Source organism: Mycteria americana, chromosome 3 (genome assembly GCF_035582795.1).
Source record: "Mycteria americana isolate JAX WOST 10 ecotype Jacksonville Zoo and Gardens chromosome 3, USCA_MyAme_1.0, whole genome shotgun sequence".
Classification (NCBI taxonomy): Eukaryota; Metazoa; Chordata; class Aves; order Ciconiiformes; family Ciconiidae; genus Mycteria; species Mycteria americana.
This window is the reverse complement of record NC_134367.1, coordinates 116514890-116538943: the sequence shown is the minus strand read 5'-3', so window position 1 is coordinate 116538943 and position 24054 is coordinate 116514890. Positions and strand designations below refer to the sequence as shown.

The following is a 24054-nucleotide window of genomic DNA, read 5'->3' as shown; positions in this document are numbered from 1 at the left end:
TTTTTAGAAGTCTTGTTTTATGTCCTGGTTGTCCAAATAGTACTACTTCTTTGTGATACTTATGATAAATTGGCAGTTCTGGTGCAGAAGATAGTATATTTAGGTACTCTTTTTAGAAAATTAAGGTTTTTCTTACAGATTGAAGGTCACAAGCAGAACCTGCAGGTCTTATTTAAGTAGCAGTACATTTGGGGAGACAAGAGCTCATGTTACACCTATCTGACCTGATTTGCCTGGTCATGCATCATCTCCTTCTGCAGTGAAGTGTAACCAGGGGGCTTGCTGCTGTTCTGATCAGTTGTTGCTTTGGGAAACTGGACTGTAGCTGCCTGTATACAGATGGTCCCCATCTTGCCACAGATAGGTTACTGAAGCATTTAATATGCAAGTATGATAAGCTAGTGCAATGTATTTGTCAGTTTGTTTTGTCTTTGCAGCTGATAATGGCTATTATCGGACTAGTAAGGAAATCGGAGTGCCAGATGATTTTCACTTAAGTCTTCCTTACAGTATGTTCTGGCCTATATTGCTGTGCCTTACAGGCCAGTGAGGAGTTTATAGTTCTCTTGGGGCTTCTAATTTGTCAGCAGTGGGTTGATATTCTGCTGTTAGAGTAGAGCACTGCAGCTGTGGATGGGCACCCAGCCCCAGGTTTTCAGATGAACTTTGGTCATTGTTGCTTTACAAGATGTCCAAGTATTAAAAGAATGATAATGAACCCCTATACATGACTTCACAAAGGCTCTTCCTGTGTACTACAGCATGGGTTTGTCTTGTCCCTCCTCTCTTCTCTCTTCCCCATGTTTGTATGTTTTAGCTCATTGGTGCATAGTAGGATAAGTGACTTTCCTTGCTGATGATGCGGCAATTAACATTTTGTTATAATGGGCTATGGTTATATGCTGCAGAAGAGGGAGCTGGAAGCAACAGTGTTAAACTAAGCCATTGCTGAACACTGCTGGGGGGAGTATTTACAGGGTTTGCTTCCCCCTGCCCCATTGCACTTTACAGCATCAGTGGTAAAATTACCCCATGCAACAGTGCTTTTAAAGCAGGGGTAGCTTTTTCTTTTTTTCCCTCTGTACTGCTGAAGCAAGCTGGTTCCACAATAAACCTGTAGACTAAAAATCCTCTAGTGATACCTTTCTTTTTCAGTCTTTCCACTCATTAGAGTATTATAAGAAAGGGGGGAGGTTGGGACTGCATCCATGTGCTCAGAGGTAGAGGAGGAAGGAAGGCTGGAAGGGGGGTTACTAGGGGCAAGCTCTGGTCAGCAGTAGGAGGTTGGAGAAGGAACCACTCTTCAGCTGCTGGTTGGTGGGGGTGGCTCTTTTCATACCTCACAGGGAGGCCTATGGTCATTAATAATAGCACTGCAACTGTGTTTGCTGCTTGTCATCAGTATTTAATGTGGGTCCATTCCCCTTGTTAGAGACTGCTGTCTCAAAGGCAGTTCCAGTGGGTACTGGGGAGCAGAGCAGCTGGGCTCCAGCTCTGCCTCTGCTGTTCACCTGGGGGCTTGGACTGGCTTATCCTGTCTCCAGTCATTTTGCAGTATTTTAGGCCTTTACTCTTAAGGGGAAATGGAGCTGTTGCATAGACTGGCACTGGTTTCAGAGGCTGAACATCTGCTGAAGGAAGCAAGTAATAAAACCACTGTGCCCAGTCCATGGAGCCTGGCTAGTGCATATGGAATTCCTGGGAAGTCAGCCTGTTTTGGCAGTGGATGGGGCACTATTACATAAAACCCTCTGAAAGTAACAGCTGGCACTGCAGCCCAGGTGGTGAGACATGAGGAATGTGCTCACAGTTCAGTAGCCACTGTCATCTTTTGATTGTATCTATTGATTTGTGCTTTGTTCCCTTCCCAGACTTGCCCATTCTGCCACCAAGGTAAGGCACTAGGACATTTCACAAGTCCTCTTTCCAGCAGGGTGGATGCTGCTAATGATCACCTACTACCTAATTGGCTGTCCTTGCCTTCACTTTGGGATAGCTCAGGTGGACTTCAGTGTGTACTTGGGGGGAAGAGTCATACAGACCCTGCTTGAGCACTAATTTCCATCCAAGACACAGCACTCCCTGATGGTTGAGAAGTCATTTATTCATGAGGATACCACTTTGAAAGTGTATGGAAGTCTGACGTGAAAAATGGAATCTGTTCCTATTTCACTCCAAAGCCAACCTGAACAGAAACAGGCCATTACTGGCCTGCAGAAACCATGCTACTGCACTGGTATGTTGGTCTTGGTACTTCTGTCGTCTTTGCCATACAAGGGTGTGTTGCTGTGAAACTGCTGCTACAAACATTCAGCTGTGTGTTTTGAAAAATTGAACTAGTCCCCAAACAACATGCCTCTCTGCTCATCATTCCTCAGCCTGAAGGCTATTTTTAGGCCTAGGCCTAGTTCTAAGCAAAGGCCTAGTTGTAGGCCTTCAATGTTTACTCTGGTTTTACTATTACAGATGAGAGCAAAGTTATTTCACTTAAGGCACTTGCTAGTAACATCAAGCAGCTCAGCTGTAGTAATGCTCAGCATTGCAATTAAGCAATGTTGAAGGGAAGAACTAATAGTTCATTATTATGGTGGCATTTTGCCACACTCCTGTAGCAGTCCACTCCCCAGAGCAGGAGTTTGGCTAAAAGTTTCCAAAAGTGGGACTTTCTTCCAGCTGTGCAGGGTGGCAGGAGGACTGCCACCTACCAGAGAAGGTTAACAGTGAGCAATACCATCCACTCAAGGATCCTTTTTTAATGTACTACAGCAGTCCATCTCATCTGTTTTACTTTTTCACAGTGCAGAGGGGGCTGGAAAAGCCTGGCTTTCAGGGGAAATATCCACACTCTTCTGCAGGTTTACGCTGTAACCAGAACAGTCTGCACTGATCTAACACATTACTCCAACTGATCTAACACATTACTCCAACTGATCTGGCACAGTCTCCTCACCAGAGGATGCTCTTTAAATCCATTTCAGAACCCCTTGACATGAATCAACTTTATAAGGGCTTTGGGTTGAACTGTAAACAAATTGATCCCTGGTCAGCCAAGACACCCTGCCTCAGTGAAGTCTTGGCCAAAATGAAGAAGTGAGCTTAAACCAATTTGGGAGCAGCTTATGTCACATGCTAATGTGACATCATGCTAATCTCCAGACATTACTATTACAAGCAGCAGCTAGGTAGCAGGTATTTTTGTGACCAGAAAACACTATTGCCAGTGTATAGCCTCATGAAAAAAACACTTTCTTACATGGAGGTTTCAATTCCTCCTGGGAGATTTGCCATTTTCCCATTTCCCAGAGTGTACTGTAAGTCACCTTACTTTCAACAAGTGAGCTCTCTGCAAACAAAGGAGGAAAAAAAAGAAACCACCAAAACCTGTCAATAGTACAGTTGCCAACTTGGTCTTCCAGAGATTGGCACCATGTTTTGGGACAACAAATACACCAAGACACTGATGTTACTTGGTCTGTTCTCAGGCAGTAGCAAACAGTGAGTCTTTAGAAAGCTGTTCTCACATTACTGCGTGGTCACAAGCTTTACAATCATACTGATGATCCGAGATCCACGGGGGCACATGCATAAATCCATGCTGGGATTCTTGATTTTATCCTGCAGCAGCTGATCTAGTTCACAGCGCAGCTCTTTCACCAGCTCAGCTACCTAACACATGGTAAAACACAGAGGTGAGTGTAAAGCTCATGAAATGCATCTCCTCCATTCTAAACACAAGCACATCCCTCCTTTTCCTTACCTGGTGAGAGGCAGCCACGAACCGTATCCACCCATCATCAAGAGAAATGACGAATTCTCCTTTCTGCAGCTGCATGTGAACCTGCCCACCTCCAAGCAGGACCAGTGGGTACACTGACACCATACTGCAGTCTCGAATGAACACGCGGCTGGTCTTGATTTTCTCATGATACACCAGGTAGGGGCTCTCAAAGTGCCTAGTCTGGAATACGTATACAACATCCTTGTTAAAGTGCCACATTTCTTCCTACCTGCTCAGGCAAATATGGGCCTGCCTGCCTCTTCCACACAACTTCTACGGCTGCAAAGAACAGCAAATGTGCCTAAAATGCACCTGCATGACTAACTAACAGACTCCCTCTGACCTGTAAGAGCTGCCAGGCCCTTGCTCCTTCCCCCTTTGCAGTGAGCATGTGAGAAATCAGCTAATTCATCAATGTTGCCTCAAGGCCCCAGGTTCTCCATTTCATGCTAAGGACATTTTCATGTGCACGTTTGTTATGCTCTTTCAAAGCGAGAGTGATGAACAGTTCAAAGCCTTTGTAACCCCAATATGTGGTTAATGATTAAAAACCCCACTTTTTTAAAGCAAGTAATTTATATCCTGGAAAAGCAATGAATCATCAAATACGGAGACAGACTTCACGAGACAAATATTACCATATATCATGGCAGAGAGACAGGAGCTTTTATCTAAGTATTAGCTATTAAGCTGGAAAGGAAATTAACTTCAGTGTTTGAGGACCCACAAAGAAACAAACCAGAGCATGTCCCTGAATTATTTATCAATAAATAGTATTTCAGCTGAAGAGACAAAGCCTGGGGAAGGGTGGTAGGGAGAAGTCACCTACATGTATGAAGGTGCTACACACATGCATGCAATCTCAGTCAATACTGAGGAGAAGCCAGGGGAGCTTTGCAACTGCAACATTTTTGTGTGCAAGTTTGCAGATGCAGCTTAAGAAAACATGAACTGTGGGGGTTACTGCATCTGCTAATTCCATTCCAGAGGCTGCAGTTTAACTGTGTGCCCAACTCTTAACTCAGGAACGCACCATTATTTACAATTCTAAAAATCATGAAGATTTTTTTTTTAAACATCAATAGGGACCCTCACTGTAATCTCAACTGCTCAAGCAAAGGTGATTTCTTTTATGAAAAAGAGCATGCTTCACAGAAAAAAAGAATCCTGACCTGATAATTCACAGATGAAGGATGAATGTGAACATAACCATCATTTTTGGTAACAAACTTCAGCTCTTCTGCTTTTGGTTGCATTTTGACCGCCCCTGTACTGGTCTTCTGGTATTTGCCCTCTGGCTTTTTCACCTGTATGGCAAGATAAAAAGTTATAAAAATCTGCTATACCAAAAAACCTTTTTAACTTATGTTTTAATTTTATCAAAAACAGAAATTCTCAAGTAGTAGCATGAGTTACAACACAGTAACATGTCAAGTCACTAGAGACAGATACTACACTCCAGGTGCTGTCTGTTCATTTGTAACCCTAACTGTTCATTTGTAACCTCAGCCTTCTAAAAAGCTGTAATTTAAAGTAGCTTCTTAAGAACATTTGCTGCTGGCTCTGTGTGACACTAAAATCAGCCTGTAGGAACAGCAGCAGTCTCAAGCAATACAAACTGGAGCTCAGCTGCCTGGCAAGCATTGGCAACCTAAGCCAGGCTCAAGGCTGCGACAATCAGCCCAGACTGAAAGCAGGCTGTGTGGATATGCTACACAGCAGAAGGGAAAGTGAAAAAGCATTCTTTTACCTGGACAACATTGGGATACAGTGCAGCACACAACATAGCTGAGATCAGCTTGATGTTCTCTGCATTCGAATTTGCCTGTGAAATTAATGCATGCATTAGGTATTCTACAGGTAAATCTATAAAGGTAAAGCCCTGCTTCTGGAATGATTGAATTCCTGAAACTGGTTTATTTTTATAGCTGCACTACTGTGCTTTATAGGGGAGGACCAGTTACAGTTCCTAAGGTCTCAGGCTAGACCTGGGCTGTGTTCCCCCCACTCAATGGAGCAAACTGGCCACCAACTATCTTCTTGATGCAGTTAGTGCTGAACCTGATTGTTCCCTAATGTCTGCCTACAAAGCGGCTTGCCCCTGAGAGAAAGCAAGCAGAAGTTGTCCCAATGCACAGTGAGACTCCACAACTACCAAACCCTTATTACCTCATCATGCAGCCCTAGGAGATCTCTGGCTCCAGAGGTACTGCTTTCTGAAGATTGTCCACAATGCTGAAATATTTCACTGCCTGCTCTTTAATGTACTTCTGTTCCCACCTTAGTTGGCACTAATCCCAACATTCAGGCCAGGTCATGAGTCAGACCCGTGCCTTTCCACCACTTGCTGACTTCTAATGTGTCAAGTCAGCACTGTTTCACGGTCTCAAAGGAGCAGGTTTCAGCTCACTTCCACATCTGGGCTTGTTCTTCCTGGGCACATAAGGCCTCACGCAATTGAGGCTAATATCAGCATGTATGATGTACAGGGAAGAAGAATAGAGCAGGTAGGAGGTGACTGTTGCCAGTGTGAGATTACAAAGCCTGTGCTAAAAATTACAAAGCTTCTCACCAGGCTGCGGTGAGAAGCCCACCAGTCTAGAGCCCACCTGGCACCCAGGTCAAATGAAAGACTGCAGCATCGTTTTGGAGCACTGAAATGTTGTGAATTACCTCTTCTCCTGTGGCATCCAACACGCCATCACCTCCTTGGGACCACTTCTTCTCAATGTCCCTGGCTCTTAATCCCTCCTTCACAAACCCAATGTCAGAAAGCAATTCTGTGAATTGCCGTTTCAGACTGGCAATTTCCTACAAACAGACAAAGGGCTGTGATGGGTGCCACACAGAGCTAGGAGAGTCTTCACCAGTTGCTTATTTTCATCACTAGGACTCTGCCAGTGTCTCAGCCCTGTGCAAGGCCACAAAAACTGACTTACCTGAAGAACTCTTCCTGACAGAAAGTTCTCCCTGCAGTAGTTGTAGCTTGCCTGAGGGCCCTCTTTGATACTTAAACACCATCCCTAGTTGAGAGGATGGGAGGAAACCTTTAATGAAATATTTCGGCTTGAATTTGAAGCACATTACAAACCTCTGAGAGAGTGTACTGAACTTTAGCTCACCTTATAGGCCTGGAGAAGAGCCAGGTAGTCGCTGTTTCCTACTGCAAACTCCAACTTCTTTTTGTTTGCTTCTTCCCTTTTATCCCACGGTGACACCTAGACAGGCAGTAACAGATTAAGTGTGTTCTTCCCCTCACAACTTAGACAAGCCATTGTGAGAGCTGCATGGCACATAATCTTTGGTATTTTCACAGCAGCTCACAGGTCAGAATGCAAATTTTCTCCATGGATAACAGAAAATATGAGGCATCCAAAAATGCCTAGTCAACAGCAGAGCCCCTAAGTCAATTGCCCTGTCTAACCACAAGAGATCCAAAGGTAAATTTGTGATTGACCAGCTCACAGAAAATATTTATTTTTGGGCCAACCTCTCTGCAGCTGCAGAATGCCAAGATCCACATGAAAAACACCATCTGACAAATCTTACCAAGTTAACAGAGCTGAAGCTCATCAAATGAGAATAAAATAGATAAGAGCACAGCAAGTCTAAAATTCACTTGGGTCTGAGAGAGAGAGAAGGCGATAGGAACTCAGGACATTAAAAAAGCTGACTTTAAGTTATTCTATACCAGCATATAGAAACTTACAGCACTTGAAGTAAAAATGCTGTAGAAAATGCCCAATAAGCATATGGAAAACGATATGCAATTAAATAACTAGAACAGTCTATTTCCAATTCTTTCACAACTATCCTCAGTACAAACTATTTGCACTGCTAATGATAGCAATCAAAACTTCAAGAAAGTCTGACTTTTCATGCAAGTTTGTACATTGCAGTTTCTACTGCAATTAACAACAGTAAGAGCACCTGTAAGTACAGCAGCTGATTCAAAAAGCCAAAGTGAAAGTAAACACACAAACTGAGATCCAAACTGAACTCTGCATTCACAGCTCAGACATGTCAACTTCATCGTTATCACTGTTTCATAATTATTTCTAACTGCTGCTTATATTACAATTAATTTTCAATTTTTACACCAAATTTGGACAAAATGGACTGGCTGTACTTCTTAGTTCAAATTAAAACTAATATCCACTCTGTTTCTACTGTTAACTCATAATATAAATAACATTCTTGTCGCTGCTGCATGGTTTTGGTCTTCTGCTTATAACTGGACTTTTTAAATGAGCACTGCATTAACATATAAACAACGTAGGCTAAAAAGGAGAATTAAAATACTCAACTGTAGTACGCTGCAAGTCACAACAGCATTTTGCTGCTTCATGAAAACATACCACTTTCAAAGCGGGATACACAGTTAAGAATACTTACAAAAGGCGACTTAAAGGCCAGACTGGCTGCTATAGTTAGTGCAGGATCCAGGCAGCGGAAGATGGTGCCAAACAGCATTAGCTTGCCAATCCTGACATCAACAGGCAGAGAAGCCAAGTGATATCCCAGAGGGGAGAGCTTTTCATCTGGAGTTAATGCTCCCAAGTCTTGTAGTCGCAGCTTTGATGCTCGCAAAGACTCAGTTCTAGGGGGCTCAATTAGTCGTGATAAGACAGAGTGAAGACTCTGTGCAGAAAACATCTCCAGAATCTTAATTCTTAAGGAGGGAAAATAAAATTAAAAAGGAAAAAAGAAAGAAAAAAAAAAAAGCAGCTTAGTTCCACACACAGGACAAAAAAGCAAGCTTTATAAAACTAAACCAAAACAAAAAACCAACAGAAAACATGCTTCTAAGAACATGTTCCCTAGAAGAGGGCTTGTAACGCATATTTCAAGTCAGGAAGCAACGTGAAATAATGGAGGGGGACGACGGGGGGGACAGCGTACCTCATCCAACCTTAGAGAGTCCATAAGAACAGATTCTTATTTAGCACACTAGGGTTTAAAATAAAGTTTTTACTGTAAAAAAATGATTGTGTTGTTTGGCTTCCTTTTTGTACAAAGGGGCGCACAGTGTGCAGCAGGGATAGGAGGGCCTTTTCATTTAGTATTTGCATGAAGGTCATGCTTGATCCAGGTTGTGGCTTTACTGCACTATGCTGCACAGAAACACCGCAGGAGAGTTTACAGTGTAAAGGGACAAATGTACAGGAATGCAACTGTCTTCTCTGGTGATGAGAGATCCGAGAGCCATATCTTTTTCCTAGGATCAGATGAGAGCTAAGGAATGTGAAGAAGGACAGGGAGAACTGGTGGAGGGTGTGATTAGGGGGGGTTCTGGATGCAGAGGCAATGTGATAGTAAGATCAAAGCAACCAGCCAACAGAGCCCTAGATCTCCAGAACAAATTTCTTGGTTTCACAATGTGAGAAAACACTGAGGAAACTAAAGACCTTGGTAATGGCATTCTAGGTGCTCCCTGCAGTGGAGGAAGGGCATTCTGCATGCTGGCTTTTTCAGGCAATACAGGAACAACAGCTCACCTTAGACAAAGCTGCTCCAAGGGCACTCTTTGTATTTCTGGTAACTGCTGTTTTATAAGCTGATGGTTATAGTGATGGCTACTGAAAAGATGAAAGCAGACGCCTGAGGCTACACGGCCTGCTCGCCCTTTCCTTTGCAGAGCATTGGCCTTGGACACAAACGTGTCTTCCAGACTTTCCATTCCTTTGCTTGGGTCGTATCTACAGGAGAGCAGGAAATAGGCTTATATTCATGAGTGCAGAGTGAACAGGCTGGAGGTCAAGCAGGCAGATGCTGCCAACTTCTGTATGGACACAATTCCCACCCCTGCAGCTGGATCTGAGTATAGGCTGGCATCTTCCGCCTTGCAGCAGCTTTCTGCAGATCAAGTTCCTTTAAGTTTTTCCCAGCTCTTTGGAAAGCTAAAGTATGCAGCTCAAGGCATAGAGCAGTTTCCCAGATCACAAAGCCCTGAGGAATGAATCCCGGTACCTTTTCTCTTTCATTTTTCCAGAATCAATCACATACACCACATCATCAATGGTGACAGATGTTTCTGCAATATTTGTAGAGATGATGATTTTGGTAACTCCTGCAGGAGGCCTGAGGAACACAGACTGTTGTTCTTCACTAGACAGTGAAGAATGAAGTGGATAAACAACGCACCTGGAAGGACAATATGACAGCATGCTCAGTGCATCTCCAGCCTTTTCCCCCTTGGGAACAATCTGTCTGCACACACTTTTGCCTCACTAGTACCAGACACTGCCCACAGCCATTCAAAACAATATAAAACCAGCAAACCTCTCTGCCATATCACCTTTAAGACACAGAATCATAGAATCATTTACATTGGAAAAGACCCTTAAGATCATCGAGTCCAACTGCTAACCTACCACTGCGAAGTCCACCACTAAACGATGTCCCCGAGTGCCACGTCTACGTGTCTTTTAAATACCTCCAGGGATGCTGACTCAACCACTTCCCTGGGCAGCCTGTTCCAATGCTTGACAACCCATTAGGTGAAGAAATTTTTCCTAATATCCAATCTAAACCTTCCTTGGTGCAACTTGAAGCTGTTTCCTCTCGTCCTATCCGTTGTTACTTGGGAGAAGAGACCAACACCCACCTCGCTACGACCTCCTTTCAGGTAGTTGTAGAGAGCGATAAGGTCTCCCCTCAGCCTCCTTTTCTCCAGACTAAACAACCCCAGTTCCCTCAGCTGCTCCTCATAAGACTTGTGCTCTAGACCCTTCACCAGCTTCGTTGCTCTTCTTTGGACACACTCCAGCACCTCAATGTCTTTCTTGTAGTGAGGGGCCCAAAACTGAACACAGTATTTGAGGTGCGGCCTCACCAGTGCTGCGTACAGGGGGACAATCACTTCCCCAGTCCTGCTGGCCACACTACTCCTGATACATGTTCTAAGGGAAAGTGGAGAAGTTTACAGAAGGGACAGGTCTCAGAATACAGTTGAGCAAAAATTCTGCCTCTTTTGAAGAGTCTAGAATCTGCCATTTATAATGCCAGACTGGAAGAAATCACTCCAACTAACCTTGCCACAGACATCTGTGTAAAAACTGTTTAGTCAAGGAGATCCAATTACATCTCCATGTAACAATCTAAGGCCAAATGCAACCACAACTGAATGTGTCTCAGCAAACATTCTGAAATAGAACAAGGGCCGAGGTGAAGTTTTCAGCAGTCCACTGGATCATGCAGAGCACAAAATGGAGAACCTTCATCACTAGGGTCTCCGAGAACTTCAATAACTAACCTTCCTGAGTTGAGAAAAAACAAAAAGAGCAAGCCAATAAGATAGTAGAAAAGGAATTACTCTGACTGGAGTCAAGAACTTCATATCATAAGCTCTCTCACACATTTAATAACCTTTATCCCTGGATAAAGTCAGGCTTTGTGCAGGAAACGGCTCTTTTATTTATGGGTAAAGACCAATAGTTTTGGAGCTTTTCCACCTTACCTCTTGCTATGCCTGTTATTAAAAAGAGCATTACACTGGAGCTGCTCATAAAGCATCTTGATTTCTGCTAGACCAGGCAAAAATATCAACACAGCACCTATATACATAGATTAAAAAAAAAAATTAAAAAAAAAAATAAAAATCACTCAACAGAAAGGACAGCATGATATTTTATCAATGTGCAGAAGGCCCAAGTCAAAACTTCAGCTCTGTTTTGCAATTATTGTACAAAAACCACACAGGCTGCAACAGTCCCTCACCAAAGACTTTCCAAAGTAGAAAATTCTCACTTTCCCCATCCCATGTACATCAGGGGCTTTGTTGCTCAGCTAGAGCTTTATTTTTTTCAAAAATAGTCAGTAACTACAGAAACTCTGCATGAACTACAGAAACATTAGCTTTGGGCTGTCTATAAGCACACAGCCTCCATGAATCTACTTTTGTTTATCTCTCAAGGACAATGAGATTACCTGGGGGGTATGAATGTCTGCCACCAACTATCCACTCCAACAAGGCTTCGATCAATTCCAGATTAACTTTGTCCAAGTCCATGACAGACATTGTTTTCAACACTGTCTTGTTAACCCCTGGGGAAAAAGAAATAAAACACACAGTAAGTCCATCTCTTGTAAAAAACTTCTGCTGGATGCATTGAACCAGTGTGGCTGCACAACCAACACCACCTCGGTTTAAACAGCATCTGGCTTAAACCAGACAGAGGTAGCTCCGTAAGTGACTCAATGCGGCACATTCCCCCTTCCATGCCTTTCTCTGTTTCAGCTCTTCCCTTCCTTTCTCATGCCTTACTGGGGCTGACATCTGCCCTGTGCACAGCCTAGACCAGGATTCATCTACTAGCAGAATGACATGCACACATACTAGTGGCAAGAGGAGCTGAAAGCCTTCATATGGCCACTTACAGATATCTCCAGGGCAACCTTCTCAAGGTGTCTCTTCTCCCTTCCAATGTTTCTTACACCAACTCAAAAAGACACCCAGATTCCCTTACTCTTCTGAGATGGTAACTGCCTAGCAGGAAACCGAAGCTTTTAAGCAATGGCTCTCACTCGATACCACTGTGGAGCTCACCATAAGGGTATGCGGGGAGAAACTCTTCAGAACTAAGCACAAGGAGGATTTTGATGATGACAGAATGGGAAATTCACGGAAAGGTCTGCCTCTCTTATTAAGCCATTCAGAGTGACTGAATTTCTCGAGGTGGGCTTGTCATGCTGAAATGACCTCCTTGAAATGGGCAGATACATGCTGTGCTTTAAGTAAAGCTGCTCCAGCAAGAACAGATACAGAGAAGAAAGTGGAATTAACAAGGCATCTGAAAAGGGATGGAAACAGATAGTAGCTGAAAACTGTCCATTTTCAGATGCTAAGAACTGTTTTCCGCCAAGATGTTTGTTCTAGTTTAAGAGAACAATGGGTTCTCTTTTTTTTTTTTTTTTTTTAAGCTGGCAGGAAGTTTCTGATCTCATCTAGAAGTAGTGACCTGCTTAACTTCACAAGTACAAAACTCTGAATTATATAGATGCATTCAATATACAATATTATATGCTAACATACCATGTTGGCTGGCAAATGCTATATGCCAATTTATTAGATTTAAGAAGGAGCTCACCTTTATATCGTGTAAGGAGCTGCTTCAGAGTTAATTTTTGGTCTGGGTCTGAATCTCTGACAACTGTGTCAGTGCCTTCCAGAATGCCAGCACGTCTCAAGTCCTCCTCTACTTCTTCAAATGCAGTTCTTTTGTGTCTTCCATTCTGTTTGTTTTCTTGCTTTGTCTTGCGCCTGTAGGGACTACTGTCCTCTAAAACATACCTGAACAGCAGAAGAACATTTAGTGGCATGGAAAGAAGCCTAACAGTTTCCTTCTAATAATTAGCTACAGAGATAGGGTATCAAAAATATTTATATATAAATCTGAGAGGAACTTGTATAAGTGGGTTGCAAAACCATAGACAGTATCAAGGTCAAGGTGTCCTTGCATATTGGGATGTTAGCCTTTTAAAAGCTGTGATGCGAAAGACTAGGACTGCAAACTTGATCGACAGCTAAGTGGGCAGCTCAGAGCAATGATGCGCAAGTAATTTACAATAGCTGATCAATTTACTATCTGGAATATCTGAGCTGCTGTGTCTCTCCAGTAACTACAAATGGTAACAGGAATCTGGTACCTGAGCTGCAAGGTAGGGCTGACAAAAAGGAATTGTTTGGTATCCTGCATTTTTCACCTTCAGTGCTGAAATCTACCTTCAAATTTATTTTGCTTGCCAATGTCTGACCACCACTGAAACAGGTAAAACACAAGCACTGACAGACTCTTCATGGCAAAGCTCACGTTTTCTTGAGTGCTTATGTGGTATCTGATGCAGAAAGGCTTGTTTTGGCATGAGATCCTAGACCCCATTGCAGTATAAGAAGTATGGTTTAAAGTCAGTGCTTTAGTAGAACTCCAAGACTGCATGTGATGGGGGAGATTTGAGAGCATTTAATTTTTAAATCTATGCACAGAACTATTGCAGTCTCAAGGTCAATAGTGCAACCTCAAAGGCCAAATACATCTGAGAATGTTTGGCAATTTCATACCTTGTCATTGCAATCACATCTTCCAGAAAAAACTGATCCACAGGAAATGTTCGACCTAGAAGGAAACATGAGAATAAATCTGCATGCCACACGACACACAGAAAAGAGGAAAAAGAAGATGGTTATCATTTCACACAGGTTATTATGTCATACACTGGCTTCACAGCTCTCATTCAGACTGCACTCTTCAACACAATTTCTGTCTAGGACAAAAAGTGGATGCTGTCCGAGCATGGTTTGGTAACATGCACTTACACAGTCAGAGAAGAGCTGATACATTTACAGAAACATATCCATGAGGCTACGTGTTTCTGTCATGCTCCGTGTAATAACTTAGCAATTTAAAAGGCACATTTGGCTAAAGTGTACACATCCACCTGGATCCTCTCACTGCTTCTTTTTCACAATGATAGAGAAGAGTCTTCAGCTGTGGTGAAACTAGCTCAGGGAACACCATGCACGCCATGTCATTTTTGTCTTTTGGGGAAGGAAATTCTGCTGGTACAGACACAGCACAAAAAAGGCTCCATTTCCAAGTCTTCTCTCTCCTAAAGCTCATTGGTCTTTCCTTCTAAGCCCTTGGAATCACAGTTCTTGTACAAATCCTCATCTTGCCACTTTGCAAATTAGCCCCTTGCACTTGAATTGAGAAACATTTCACAAGCAGAAGTACTGAAAACAAACCCCTAAAACAATGAATGTGACAAGATAATAAAAATGAACGGTTTTCACCTGGTATGTTAATAATTGGACAGGAGTGAAAATATTGAGAAAAAAGCTCTGCATTCAAGGTGGCACTCATTAGTATAATGCGCAGGTCTGGCCTCTGAACCATTATATCCTTCAAAACCAGCAGCAAGAAGTCACTGAAGAAAACAAGCAAAAAGACATTTGAATTTCTTTAGTGTTAACTTCCAGAGTCTCTTTTTTCCTCCCCATTCTGTCCACCTTCCTGGTGTTTTCAATAGCACAGTGATACCAGCACAGAAACTTGAGCTTCTCAGAATGGCTGGAGGCTAATAATGCAGTAAATTAACAGAAGGCAATCTGCTTACTTTTTGGTTGTCCCTTACTAGAGTGTCAGGATTACTTGGTAAATTCATTTATGCAACAAAAAGCTCTAGCTACCTTATAAATTAATTACATTAATGACAACACAAGAACATTAGATAACAAATTAACTCAAAGTAACAGATGAGTCCTTTTTGCTCCTCTTCCTCACTGGAAGAGTTATTCGAACTTAACTACTCTTCCCTGCTCAATGTATTCTTCCCTACATATTTATAGCTTTTGTGGCATGCCTAGAGGACTGGCTTGAAGTGATTTTAGATGAGAAGGAAGAAGAATTCTTGAGAGATACAAGCCCTTTTATGAGGCTAAAATATAATCTGAGCTGTAGAATAACAGGTCAAAGTCTCCTCAAAACCCACTGCATTGCAGTGTTTCACACGGAAAACATCAAAGAAAAGGATCCTTGCCACTTAGTTTAGAGAGATACTGAAAGACATTATCTTTTGCCTGGCATCAGCAGGTAAGTGGGGTAAAACTGCAGGAGGCTGGAGCAGCGTAGGATGAGACTGTCTAGAACTAGTAAAATCTATAGACTGGAAGAAAACGTGAGCACTCGTCCCTTGCAGGTGCTCCGCTGAAGCCTGCATCAATAGAAATAATTCTCAAAAGGGCATGTGAAGAATTAGGGTATTTGATAAAAGCTGAAACAAGGGAAGAATAAGAACCAGACAACTGTGGTTAAAAAGTTACTTAACCCTCTAGCCCCATCCAAAACCTCTTTTCAACACCATTGCAATGTGATGGCAGATTGGAGGCATAGAAATTTAAGAGACATGCTTTCTTTGCAAGTTGCTGCAACACAACTTCCTACTGCCCAAAGACAAGAACCTAAAACCAGACTCCTTCCACCATCCTACATTACTGCCACAGGATCAACAAGTCTGTCTTCAGTTACTTGCACCTTAGTCACCTTTATCCTTCAGACTATATTTCTTCATTTTGCTTATGGGATAAGAGATTATTTACCTTTCTTCTGTTCTTTCGTGAACTTCATCAACAATAACATGTGTGATTCCCTGCAAAGTCAGATCTCCTTCCAGCCTTCTCAATAGCACACCAGTAGTGCAGTACAAGAGTCTGGTAGCTGAGGACTTGAATGGTAAGACAAAGCATTCAGTTGAATTTGTGCAACTTAACATAGCGCAAAGAGAATATGTATTTCGGTTTCAGCTAGAGTGCCAGGTTTGACAGAAAGGGAACAAGCAATCCCTGCTGGAGATGGGCTGAATGATTTTTCTTTCTTGATTAAAACTTGCATCTGCTTCTAAAGAGCATAAAGAGCAATAAAAGAGCATCTGCTTCTTACCAAGGGACATTGCTAACTATAAGGGGTAAACAAAAAATCTGAACTGTTTTTCCTGTGGAAGTTGCTTTCTGATAAACAACTCAGATCTCTTGTTGCTAGAAAGATTTAGTGAATCTTTTTTTTAACATAGTTCTTGGAAAGAGCAATCAGCTGCAACATAGACAAAATTTTACTTCCAAACTTCACAGCAGTTTGAATTCAACCCCCCCTTCTGGCTGACTGAAGCTGTACTCTTCAATCCCCACTTGGGAGACAAATGGAAATGGAGACAAGTGGAAATGAAGTCAGTAGCCTTCCAGAGGACAGAAGTATTACTCATAGTCTCAGACCCCTTCACCTGTCTCAACAGAAAGCAAAACAACAATACAAGACATAGTACTGCGCTCTCATTCTGTAAAGTGGACTGTGCAACTTGAGATAAAATAAAATATAGAATATATTTCATAATATAATATAAAATATAGGTGATACAGACTTGCTTATCTCACTGTATGGCAGATAGAGGGCAGAGATTCTGTACGCTAGAGAAGCACTAAGCACATTTTAATAGAACGAAACGAAAACCAATAAACAAAGCATATATACCTTTACACTTTCTAGACGGATCTGATATCCAACAGTGAGTCCAATCCTTTCTGTTCTTTCTTTGGCTACACGTTCAGCCACAGAAATGGCAGAGATCCTGCGAGGCTGAGTGCAGATGATGTTTGCAACTCTGCTTGGAGATCCTTGCAATGAAGCATCCAAAATAAACTGAGGAATCTGAGTGGTTTTCCCACATCTGCATGACAAAATCAGGGATTAATTAAAAAAAAACACAAGCCCAACAGCTTCCATCCATGTAAATTAAAATGACTGCATTCCACTTGCAATTTCCTTTGTTTCGTTACTGTCGTCCTTAACATGAAGTTCACCTAGGACTGCTGTCACTGGTCACAGATGGATCGTGACCCTAACCTTGTCAGGACACGGATATGTATTTCACATTCTTCTGTGTATACTTTGATACATGAAGTCTGTATGTGCAATCACACTCTTACCCTGTCATGCCACTCACAACAAGAACTTGGTGGCTCTCCAGCAAATCAAGAATGGTTTCTCTCTCTTGCCATGCAGGGAGCTTCTGTCTTTCATACAACATGGACTGGAAGCGCCTAGAAGACTAATGCACAAAACCAGACAGCATGGCAGTAAGAACACCACTGGAGTGGAACAGAACCATTTGACACAGCAGCCTGTGGCTTAAATATTTATTTCTCTAAAGTAAGCATGAAAACAGATACTCTGTTCTGTACATTATACCTTTTTCAGCCGAAATTGCGTGCAGATTTTAACATTTTCGTTATACAGAGACTTTGCCTGCATATCATACTTTTTGGAAAGCTTTTTCTTGAGTTTCACATAACTCTCATTCTCCACAACAACTTGTTCAGGCTCATCTTCCTCCTCCTCTTCTGCCACCTCCTCTTCTTCCTGAGGCTCTGACACTGTCGAGGCTTGAGACAGAGAATGTACAGTTAGGTATTCTTGTTACTAAGGAACAGGATCCCATGCGCACTGCAGAAAAGACACATGTTCCAGGAGCATTCTCAACAAAGAACCTCGTTATACAGGAGCTGAGGGCCTGCAGGACTGTTTTTGACATGCATTTAGTTCAACACTACCAGCAAACCTCCCCTCACCCCATTAAACAAATCACAACTTCTCCACCCACTTGTCGCTTCCCCTGTACCAGCTCTGCTCTGCAACACCATGGTCTGAGCAGCCACATGGTGAACCAGACTGGTAACTGGTTTGCGTTCCTGAACGTTTTTCACCTGTCTCAACTCCCCTCTCCATTTCACCACACGACCACTTCTATGGAGCACAAGACTGTGATGGCAGCACCAGCTTAAATTAAACTACACTACAACATTAAGTGTTAGGCCACTGCTAAGTACTCTTAAACCAAGGCTGAAACGGGACCAGGTACTTTGGTGCCTACTGCCTATCAATTGAAGTGGGATTTGCTCAGACAGTAAGCCAGCCCTTGAAAGTTTTAAGGCTACATTTATCTAAACAAGGTATTTTATAACATAAGGAAGCTTATTTGGAATCTCTGATTTCAATTTCTGGAACAAAGCTGTCTTTCTGTGGAGCTGTTAAAAAAATTGAGTAATTTGTTTTACTATAACAAAAAAGTAGGCTGTCACTATTTAGGTGCTCTAAAATGTGATGCGCTTGTTCTTGAAAACTCTCTTGAAGAAAGTCTGCCTTAGATAAAACAGTTTTGGAATTGAGAGCTTGAAGGTCATCTATGCCATGAAGTTGCTGTCACCCTGCCATAAGCGACACAGTCCCAACTCTCCCCCTGTGAAATCAACCTACTTGCACTTGCATGCAAAAACAGGGATGATACCTTGAACAACATTCTAGAACTGCCTGCAACATTTACTTAGCCTTAAATCCACCTTTACAAAATTAATTTTGAAGAGGGGCTGGTAATTTTAAGTATTTTTGTTTTTTAAAAAATGATGTTTCTGAATTGATGAGTAGCAGATGCACCAAAGCTTGCAATCAACCTTCCCTGTACCCTTCCAAGCACACTTGTCTGGTCAATTTTAGTGAGCTCACACCACATCTCACAATGGCTTTTTATTGATTGTGTGGGAATAGGCATTGTTCACTCTGCCAACCCATTACCAAACTCATTACCTCTATGCTCCTTTAACTCAGTTCTTGCCAGCAGAAAACCTCTCTGCTGCAGCTTTATTATGGAAGGGTCTTCCTGAGGCACAGACAAATTATGGATCTGGCTCACCACATGACATTAATCTCCAGAAATAAATTTGGAACAGATGCCTGAATTGGGCTGCCTTCTCTCTTTCTTCTTTTTTTTTTTTTTTTTTTTTTTTAATGTTTTTTACTGTTCTTAGCCCAGAAACCGTAGAGAGAAATTTGATGTACCTTCAGACATTCGATGTGAACCCGAGGTACTCTCTGTCTGTAGCTTTACCGAAGGTGTTGCCAGCAGGGACACAGGAGGAACACTATACTTATGGTAAGTATTTTTAAGTAACTCGCTTATTTCAGATTCGTCTTCTAAGCAAGTCACTAAGGTATACACCACTGGTTCATTAGACTCTGCAGCTATCAAGGCCTTTCCAAAGAGGAATTCAGCAATGTGTAAACGACAAGCAAGAGGTAGATTCTCGTCGGTGGAATAAAATGCCACAAGAAGTGCCTGGTGTGGATACTTGTTTTCTTCAGGAAATCTTACTTCAAGTTCATATATGGGACCATCACTGTTAGGTCTGAGATGAGCATCATCTACAGAGTTCCTGGATGGTTTTAGTGGGTGGTTTGGAGGGAATTCATGTCCAAATCTGCATTTTGAACCAAACCTGCAGCCTCCTTGGAGATAAAATTTACATACTTCCTTTGAAGTCTGCTTTGCTGTGTCCCTAGTACAACCACCCTTTTGTTTAGAATTGCTGAGCCTGTTTGCTAGGTATTCCAATTCCAAACTAAAAGTCCAAACACGGTTTTGAATTCTTTCTACAAATTTTTCTCCATAGATTGACCGGAGGGCAAAAGCCTCTTCTTGTCTCTGTTCTAAACATTCTTCTCGACTGGCTTCAGCAGCTGTGGCAGAAACCTGCATCTTCTCTCCATATCTTTCGGTAAAGCACTGCAATAGCAAATACTCCAGTGATGCCCCAATATTACCATTGCAGGATCTTAGTACTCTCCTGCAACGCTCACTGTCAAAACCATATCTGCAACAAAACAGAGACAACATGGCAACAAGTGAGTGACAGAGACTTGATGAAGCAAAATAACCACAGATCTGCTTGATTAGGCTTAGAGTAAGGAAACACGTATGGCATGAGATACTATTACTACTACTGGGGGAAAAAGCCCGCACCAAAATATTTATGCTATTTTAAATGACAGTGGCAGGCAGTAATTTGATGTCTGTGAATGCTAGTCTGTTGTTTATAAGGTGACAAATTAATTTATGCAGCAACTACCTCACACCTCAGAATGTAGCACATAATAGTTACAGGATTAGATTTCCCAGTTGAACTATATAAATTAAACTCTTCAGAAAAAGCTGAGTCCTGTCACATATAAAACACTCTCAAAAAAAGCAAAAATAGTTAAAAAATGCTCATATCAGAGCAAAATGGATGAAGAACGCTTACAAGGTTTTGAAACATTACCTTACCTGGAAGAAACATACACATAACAGCAATGCTCCCTGAGCTTTCCCAATATCTGTTTCATTGTCTTGGAGAAAGAACTGAAAACTTCACTAAAAAAAGGCTGGAGTGATTTATTTTCATAAAACCATTATTTTAAATTCATCTAGTTGAGGATTAAATTTGTAGAAGATACAAACTCATCAGTTCTGCACATAGAACTTCCCTGGAGTCAAGAGGAAGTCCAAGCACTGAGGGTTCACAGTATCGAGACTAGTGATTTACCTTTTCAGGATACATATTATTCACTGAAAAGCATCACCTGGAGAGTTTGTGCACAGCAAACGAAGACACTTCACTTTCCACAATTCTGTGCTCAGCTGGCTCAGCAGACGACCTTGGTATTATGTCAGGAATTTCCTGATCTGTTGACCAGCACTGTTCATCATCAAGGTAATCAGGTTCGTCATCATCTTCACCAGAACCAGCTACTCTGATAAAAAGAGTTATCAAATTAAAATTAAATAAAATTATACTGTTGAGTAGACACAAAACCCTCCCTCTGCAGTTTTAAATCCTCCATTTAAATGGAGGATTCTGCTACCCCTTTCCCAGAGTTAATATTGTAGAAGAACAAAGCAGACTCAAAACCACAGGATTTGAGATCAACTTAAAAGTTAAGGGAAAAAAAGAATACTGTTTTCATTTCTAACAGTGTGCCTGTTAAAGCATGCTCATCTAGAAGAGCTAGAAGTAGTGCCGCCATTTAAACTAACTCTGATTCAGGAGCCAGCTCCTGCCCTTGAAGCTCTTGAAGAAGTTCTTTCACTCTTCTCTGATTCTCCGATGTCATGTGTATGGTCTGCAGAGGCATTCTTGCTTCAGGTCTCTGTTTCGTTTGCCCTCCTCTTCTGGCAGGGGCATTTGATCTAAAAATTAAAATAGAACATAACAATGACTTATTTGCCTGGCTCAAATGATCTTGACTGAATTGGGATGTGTTAGGACCCAACCCTGTAATTCAAAACAGGAAAACCAAAATAAGACAAGTCCATCACCTAAGGATTATTCAGTTGGGTTCATCCTTACGTGACCAGGATGTGTGTATCTATATCTGCACACACACGTGCATGCATTTTATCCTATGTCAAATCCAAAGTGATCTAATAAACACTTTGGTAGGTAAAGCTGTTCTCAGACTACAGTACAACCACGTATTTCTAAGCTAGATTGGTCACAATACATTCAGGATACTAAATTCATTCTACATTGCTTATTTTCCATGGCCCAGCTTCTGCTTTGTAATACACAAAAATGAATATCCTGTGTTTATTAGTGTTTTCTGATCAAAGAGGTTCTCAAATTACTTTATGACCAAAGAAGAAAATCAGAGGTTCTAATCTTTTTAAAAGAACAATTTCCTAGCTATAAAATGTTAAAAATGTTAATCAAAAAAGCCATGTAAAAACTGCTTCATACTGAAACAGCTTCATCACCCCTTCACTCTTCTGTATATTCAAAGATGTCCAAAAACCAGCCCCAAAGTATCCCAAACATCTCTATGCCAACCCCCCCCCAAATTAACAGAAAGACCTGGATTCCAGCCTTGGTTCCTCGAAGAGACAAAAATCATCTCCATCGTCCCAAATTTTGGTTGAACGTTTCCTATTTCCACCAAGTTGAGACTTGTTTGAATGACCACTGCTGCCTCCTCCTCTTCCTCCTCCTCTTCCACTGCCTCCTCTCCCTCTTCCTCCTACTCTGTTGGGCTTTCCTCTTTTCCTCCCTGCTGAACTCATGTTCTCTTGCTGAGGAAGGCAAAAAAAAATAGCCCTTAGTTATGAAGATGATTTAGCACATTGCAAATGTCTGGGCACACATTACATTATTTGTTTTTCCATGTGACAAGAGAAGATACCCTCTCAAACCACAGTTAATTATCTGTATGTTGGTGTATACGTATGCACCTGAAGCAAAATTCTTCTAGAACACTGTTAAACAAGTTCTGTGGTTTTAGAAAATAAAAGTAATATTCCTCACAGCTGTTCAACCAAAAACTGCAGGATCTCTGGCAAAAGGATGAGCCTACCAGCAGTGTTGCCTAGCCTGGAAGCTCCACTTCTGCCACTCTGATGGAATTTTCTTGGACATGGGAGCCCAAAGGACAAACCTTCAGGGGAACTTTTCACAGCAGAAAGCAGCCTGTGTGCTGCCACTTTTCGACTTGGCAGTTTGCAGGGCTGAGAGTAAAAGGTTGAAGGGGAGCGAAATCCAAAGATACAGTTTGTTTCCACATTAACCTGCTCCTGACCCATCCCCTTCTGCAAGGAGCTGCCCGGATGGCTGAGCGCTCTGTGGAGCCTGGGCAGGGGAGCGATTAGGGACCTGTCTTGAAAAACAGAACCCCTGCTCTCCTTCTCACAGCCAGATATTCACCAGCTCTGACACAACAAGCCCATTAGTATTAAGCAGTTGTTGTCAGTGACCGAATGGCCCAGCATCATGTTCCTGCAAATGGAAAGCTACCGCAGGGACAGGTGAGCAGCTGTGGACAGCCTGGCAGGACCTTATTACCTGGATCTTTGCATTGGCACCTCCAGAGCCAGGACAAGAATGATGTGGCCATGCATGTGTAACAGCCCAAATGGGAGCTTGGACAGTGGCAACAATTCAGGGCTTGGAAAGAAGCAAACTTCCCTTTTTGTTCTCCCCACTGGAGCTCCACCAGGACTGGACAGGATTTAACAGACAAGCTGACCCCGCCGAGAGCAGCCTGGCATTCGTGAGGGAGGCTAAGAGGGCGAACACGGCAGCCGGACATAGACACCTGCAGTCTCAGTCTCCTTCCTCCCAACGCACAGCACGGAGCCCCCGGCACGGAACAGCTCCGCTTCCCTGCCGACTGCTCCAGCACCTCCCCGCGGACCCGCCTCGCACACCTCCTAGGGGTGTCCGGTCACCAGCACCCCGCATCCGGGGATCCCCAAACCTCCTCTCCTGGCCCTGCCCCTCCCTCACCGCAGGGTCCCCGTCCCCTCCTCTCGCCCACGTTCCCGGGACCCCATCCCCTGCCCACCCACCTCCCCTCAGCCTCCTTCACGGGCCCCCGCGCACCCCTTCTTCTTCACGGCGCCATTACGCCCCCCACACAGGGGCCTTCCCCTCCCGCTCGCACCTTTCCGCTCCGCAGCGGCCCGGCGCAGCGTCCCCTGACCCGGAAGCGCCCGCCTTCCCCTTCCGGGCCGCCAGCCTCCCTAGCAACCGTGGACACATCCGCCTGGCAACCGTGGACGGTAACACGTTCTCTCCCCCGCCGCCTCGCTCCCCTGACACGGTCTCCCGCAGACAGGACTGAGGGCTCCCTTATAAAGAATCGTACACTCAAGCAGCACACTGATAATTATGTGCGGTTTCAAGCTGCTGTGTATTTGAATAGATATCTGTATATATATCTTTGAATTTCAGCCAACAGTTGTAACAGTGACACTGGTTGTTTCTTTCTCAACAGATGCTGCAGTTTGTAAAGTGTCTTTCATATTCCCAAATAAAGACACGTATGGTAAGAAAATCTTGGTAGGTGCTAATTCCTTTTGTAAAAATGAGTGTATGGGAGTAAAACAGAGGAAATCTATACCAGTTTCAGGGTAAGGGTTAC

At 42.8% G+C, this 24054-nt stretch overlaps 1 protein-coding gene across 4 annotated transcripts; it reads right to left on the bottom strand.

The window, feature by feature from the left end:
• Window positions 1–2910: 2910 nt before the first annotated feature.
• Window positions 2911–23652, bottom strand: DHX57 (DExH-box helicase 57). Of its 4 annotated transcripts, none has more exons than XM_075496724.1 (24): window positions 23575–23652; window positions 21993–22207; window positions 21176–21328; window positions 20722–20892; window positions 19162–19973; window positions 17518–17711; window positions 17256–17377; window positions 16801–16996; window positions 15876–16000; window positions 14571–14704; window positions 13839–13893; window positions 12868–13070; window positions 11708–11824; window positions 11238–11334; window positions 9749–9922; window positions 9277–9477; window positions 8174–8450; window positions 6901–6996; window positions 6718–6801; window positions 6452–6589; window positions 5529–5603; window positions 4951–5085; window positions 3758–3958; window positions 2911–3666 (listed from the first exon to the last, which is right to left on the bottom strand). In XM_075496724.1, the coding sequence occupies exons 2-24, from the start codon at window positions 22196–22198 to the stop codon at window positions 3523–3525; spliced, it is 4110 nt and encodes a 1369-aa protein (XP_075352839.1). In that variant the 5' UTR covers window positions 22199–22207; window positions 23575–23652; the 3' UTR covers window positions 2911–3522. The 4 variants fall into 4 exon arrangements, with proteins under 4 accessions (XP_075352839.1, XP_075352841.1, XP_075352840.1 ...); XM_075496726.1 differs by having other exon boundaries at window positions 22005–22207; XM_075496725.1 differs by lacking the exon at window positions 23575–23652 and adding an exon at window positions 22974–23174.
• Between the last annotated feature and the right edge of the window lie 402 nt (window positions 23653–24054).

Coding starts and splice junctions, on each gene's coding strand:
- DHX57 (XM_075496724.1), bottom strand. CDS start 22,198: ATGAGTTCAGCAGGGAGGAAAAGAGGAAAGCCCAACAGAGTAGGAGGA. Junction 21,329..21,992: donor GAACCAAGGCTGGAATCCAG/GTCTTTCTGTTA, acceptor TTTAATTTTTAG/ATCAAATGCCCCTGCCAGAA. Junction 11,825..12,867: donor GCTCCTTACACGATATAAAG/GTGAGCTCCTTC, acceptor CTTTTTCCCCAG/GGGTTAACAAGACAGTGTTG.